This window comes from Triticum dicoccoides, chromosome 1A (assembly GCF_002162155.2).
Source record: "Triticum dicoccoides isolate Atlit2015 ecotype Zavitan chromosome 1A, WEW_v2.0, whole genome shotgun sequence".
NCBI lineage: Eukaryota > Viridiplantae > Streptophyta > Magnoliopsida > Poales > Poaceae > Triticum > Triticum dicoccoides.
Genome location: NC_041380.1, coordinates 9,694,914 through 9,699,376, shown reverse-complemented (window position 1 = coordinate 9,699,376; position 4,463 = coordinate 9,694,914). Strand labels below are relative to the sequence as shown.

The window sequence follows — 4,463 nt, the reverse complement described above, 5'->3', positions numbered from 1 at the left end:
CTCGATGGTGGGGCCTCTTCGCGCACGACGCCAGCACTACAGTTCTGTGTGTTGCCACTTCCCCTATGCTGCCAGCCCGCCATACACATTGAAGCCATTGCCATGAGGGTTGATGAATGGTAAGTATGCATTGTCCACTGAAACTCCTCGTAGATAAGCTATGGTCCACTGAAAGTATGGTCTTATTCTGCTAGCTTAGGACGGTTTCAATGCTTGTCCAGGCATAAGTTGAAATTTGAGTACCGACTTAGCTTTTGTTGATCTTCTGTGTTGATATGCTTTGAATTTGCATTTGTAGTGTTCGGCTATGCATTGAAGAAAATATTTTATTGGTTAGTTAGTAAAAGTGTTTTGAAAAGTTCTTTTCGAAGATAGCCCTCTAATATGTGAGGTACCTTTTCTGGTTTAGGTTAATATTAATATGAAGGTTGGTGAAAGCCGCGTGATTGACCTGATCATGGTCCATTGAAAGTCCTGCGTTGCAGTTATGGTAGTACAACTTTGTATTTATGGTACCATGTTGTGTATTTATGCTAATTATGTCCCAGTGTGAACTTAATTGACTTCCCCGTCTGCTTCAGTCTGCTCAACACTTGCCCTTCCATTCTATATAAACACCCACTCTGATCGTGGGATTTATTTGTGGCTAAATTGGATCTAATCTATGAAGCTGAAATTTTTGAAATTGATCTAAACTAATGTACAGAACCGATCTAGTCTATGGAACTGATCTAGTGCCGCGCCCCTGGGGAGAGAAGATTAATCTCCCCGGGGGCGGCGCGCTGCGGAAGTGGTGGAAGGTTCTAGGATCGGCGTCGTGAGACTAACCGCTCTAATACCATGTGGAAACTATAGGATGGATGAATATTATGTTTTTATTGATCTGACCCTTGTGGGGGTATATATAAAGATACAACGGAGGGATAGAGACTTGGAGTAGAGGACAAGTTACACGTGGTTCAAACCTATCCTATCTCTATCTCTATCTCTTATCTCTATCTTAAACATAGTTATACTTCTAATAGGCTGACAACTGACTGAAAAGCAGCATGCCATGAGGGTTCTTGACGTATATACTTCCAGTTGTAGCAATGGACTGGAGGCGATATATAGAAAGAAGCTCCCTCGCTGTTACTTATTTAGGATTTGCCGACATTGTCAAATTACGTCTAGCATTATATTGATGATTATTCTCCATCAAAACAGAGCGCTAAGACTTGCTGTTCTGTGTGTTGCCATTTCCCCTATTCTGCCAGCCCATCAAGCTCATTGAAGCCATTGCCATAAGGGTTGATGAATGGTAAGTATGGTCCACTGAAAGTCCTCGTCGAGAAGCTATGGTCCACTGAATGGTAAGTATGGTCCTATCCTAGGCATAAGCTGAAATTTCAGTACTGAAGATGTGAGCCTCATATTGGCACTAGCACCATCCCTTCTGGTTCATTTTTGCCCCTTTTCTAGCTCCTTTTTTGTGTGTTTTAAGTTTGCCGACTTTAGCTCACAACATATTGTATTTCTGTGGTGGTACTTTTCTGGGGAGGGAGCTTTTGTTGATCTTCTGTCTTGATATGCCATGAATTTGCATTTGTAGTTTTCGACTATGCATTGAAGAAAAAAAATTGTTGGTTGGTTAGTAAAATGGTTTCGAAAAGTTATATTCGAAGACAGCCCTCTAATATTAATATGAAGGTTGGTGAATTGTAAGCTTGGTGAAAGCCTCGTGATTGACCTGACCATGGTCCATTGAAAGTCCTGCCTTGCAATTATGGTAGTACAACCTTGTATTTATGGTACCACTGTTGTATATTTATGCTAATTCTGCCCCAATGTGAACTTAGTTGACTTCCCCGTCAGCTTCAGTCTGCTGAACACTTGCCCTTCCATTCTATATAAACACCCACTCTTATCTAAATTATTCACTCTTTTTCACCATGCCTCCCCTCTACATACTACTCGGGCTTCTCCTCTTGCACACTGCTCCTTGGTGCTCCTCTGTAGCTGCAAATGAAGACACTCTCACATCAGACCAAGCACTTGCCGCCGGCGACAAGCTCGTCTCAAGAAACGGCAAGTTCGCCCTTGGCTTCTTCCAGCCAGCAGCAAGCAGCATCAGTAAGTCCTCCCGCAATGCCACCTCCCCTAGCTCCAGCTGGTACCTTGGCATATGGTTCAATAGGATCCCAGTTTTCACCACCGTGTGGGTTGCTAATAGAGAGGAGCCCATCACCCACCGCAACCTCAACCTGACACAGCTCAAGATCTCAAGCGATGGCAATCTTGTCATCGTGAACCATGCCGCCAAAACTGAATCCATTGTTTGGTCGACTCACATTGTCCATGGTCGAACCAGTAGCATAAACACCACCGCCTCTATAGCCATTGTTCTCTTGAACAGTGGAAACCTTGCCCTACTCGCAAATAGCCAAGACATGTTGTGGCAGAGCTTCGACTACCCAACAGATGTTGCGCTTCCTGGTGCCAAGTTGGGCCGGAATAAGGTCCCCGGTTTCATTCGTCAGTACATATCAAAGAAAAGCTTAATTGATATTGGTCTAGGCTCATACAGCATTGAACTAGACAACACCGGGATCGTCCTCAAGCACCGCAACCCCTCGGTAGTGTACTGGCATTGGGCATCCTCCAGAACATCATCGTTGAATCTTGTACAATTAATCAAGACCACGTTAGATTTGGATCCCCGGACAAAAGGTTTGATTAACCCAGCTTATGTTGACAACGACCAAGAGGAGTACTACATGTACACTTCACCGGACGAATCATCGTCTTCTGTGTTTGTCTCAATAGGCATCTCTGGTCAGATAAAGGTGAATGTTTGGTCACAAGCCAACCAGTGTTGGCAAAGCATATATTCTGAGCCAGCCGATCCCTGCACTCCTCCTGCTACCTGCGGACCTTTCACGGTCTGCAACGGCATTGCACATCCATCTTGTGACTGTATGGAGAGCTTCTCCCAGAAGTCACCGCAGGATTGGGAGTTTGAGGATCGAACAGGAGGATGCATCAGAAACACACCTTTACATTGCCGCACAAGTGGTAACAACAAAAGCATGACAAGTTCAACAGACATATTCCACCCCATTGCTCGAGTCGTATTGCCCTACAACCCGCAAATTATAGATGTTGCTACCAGTCAAAGCAAATGTGAGCAAGCATGTCTTGGTTCCTGCTCCTGCACTGCTTATTCCTATAGCAATAGCAGATGCTCTATCTGGCATGGGGAATTGTATAGTGTAAATCTTAATGATGGCATTGATAATAATTCTGAAGATGTTCTTTATCTTCGCCTTGCTGCCAAAGATTTGCTACCAGGTTCTAGAAAAGAGAAAAGAAAACCAAAGGTCGGAGTTGTTACTATTGTAAGTATTATTGGTTTTGGGTTAATAATGGTCATGCTGCTGTTACTGATTTGGAGGAACAAATTCAAGTGGTGTGGTTTGCCTATATATGACAATCCAGGTAGTGCTGGTGGAATTGTAGCCTTCAGATACACTGACTTGGTTCGTGCTACTAAAAGCTTCTCAGAAAAGCTTGGAGGAGGTGGTTTTGGTTCTGTATACAAGGGGGTGTTAAGTGACTCAACAACTACTATAGCAGTGAAAAGGCTAGATGGTGCCCATCAAGGAGAGAAGCAATTCAGGGCCGAGGTGAGCTCAATTGGACTGATCCAACACATAAACCTAGTCAAATTGATTGGTTTCTGCTGCGAAGGTGATCACAGGTTACTTGTGTATGAACACATGTTAAATGGGTCTCTTGATGGTCATCTATTTAAGAGGAGCAATGCAAATGTTGTCGTCCTGAATTGGAACATCAGATATCAGATATCCCTAGGAGTTGCTAGAGGATTGTGCTACTTGCATCAGGGTTGTCATGAGTGCATTATACACTGCGATATTAAGCCAGAGAACATACTTCTGGATGCATCATTTGTTCCTAAAGTTGCAGACTTTGGGTTGGCAGCGTTTGTGGGAAGGGATTTCAGCCGAATTCTGACTTCATTCAGAGGAACTGTGGGTTATCTTGCCCCAGAGTGGCTTACTGGAGTGGCGATCACACCGAAAGTCGACGTTTACGGCTTCGGCATGGTGCTATTGGAAATTATATCAGGAAGGAGGAATTCCTCACCTGAAACATCGTATAACACTAGTAGCAGCAACAGTGATCAGAATATTGAATACTTCCCTGTGCAAGCCATCAGCAAGCTTCATGATGGAGATTTGAAGAGTTTGGTGGATCCACAGTTACATGGTGATTTCAATTTGGAAGAGGCTGAAAGGGTTTGCAAAGTTGCATGTTGGTGCATCCAAGATAATGAGTTGGATCGGCCAACAATGGGTGAAGTTGTCCGGGTTCTCGAGGGTCAACAGGACATTGATGTTCCTCCAATGCCAAGATTGCTTGCGGCTATAACTGAACAATCTGGTGCTGCAACTTCAATGTAA

The 4,463-nt window shown here is 44.0% G+C and overlaps 1 protein-coding gene across 1 annotated transcript; it reads left to right on the top strand.

The window, feature by feature from the left end:
* Window positions 1-1,931: 1,931 nt before the first annotated feature.
* LOC119284726 (G-type lectin S-receptor-like serine/threonine-protein kinase At2g19130) lies at window positions 1,932-4,463 on the top strand. Its single transcript, XM_037564222.1, has 2 exons — window positions 1,932-2,709; window positions 3,433-4,463. Exons 1-2 carry the CDS (start codon window positions 1,932-1,934, stop codon window positions 4,461-4,463), a joined length of 1,809 nt encoding a protein of 602 aa, XP_037420119.1.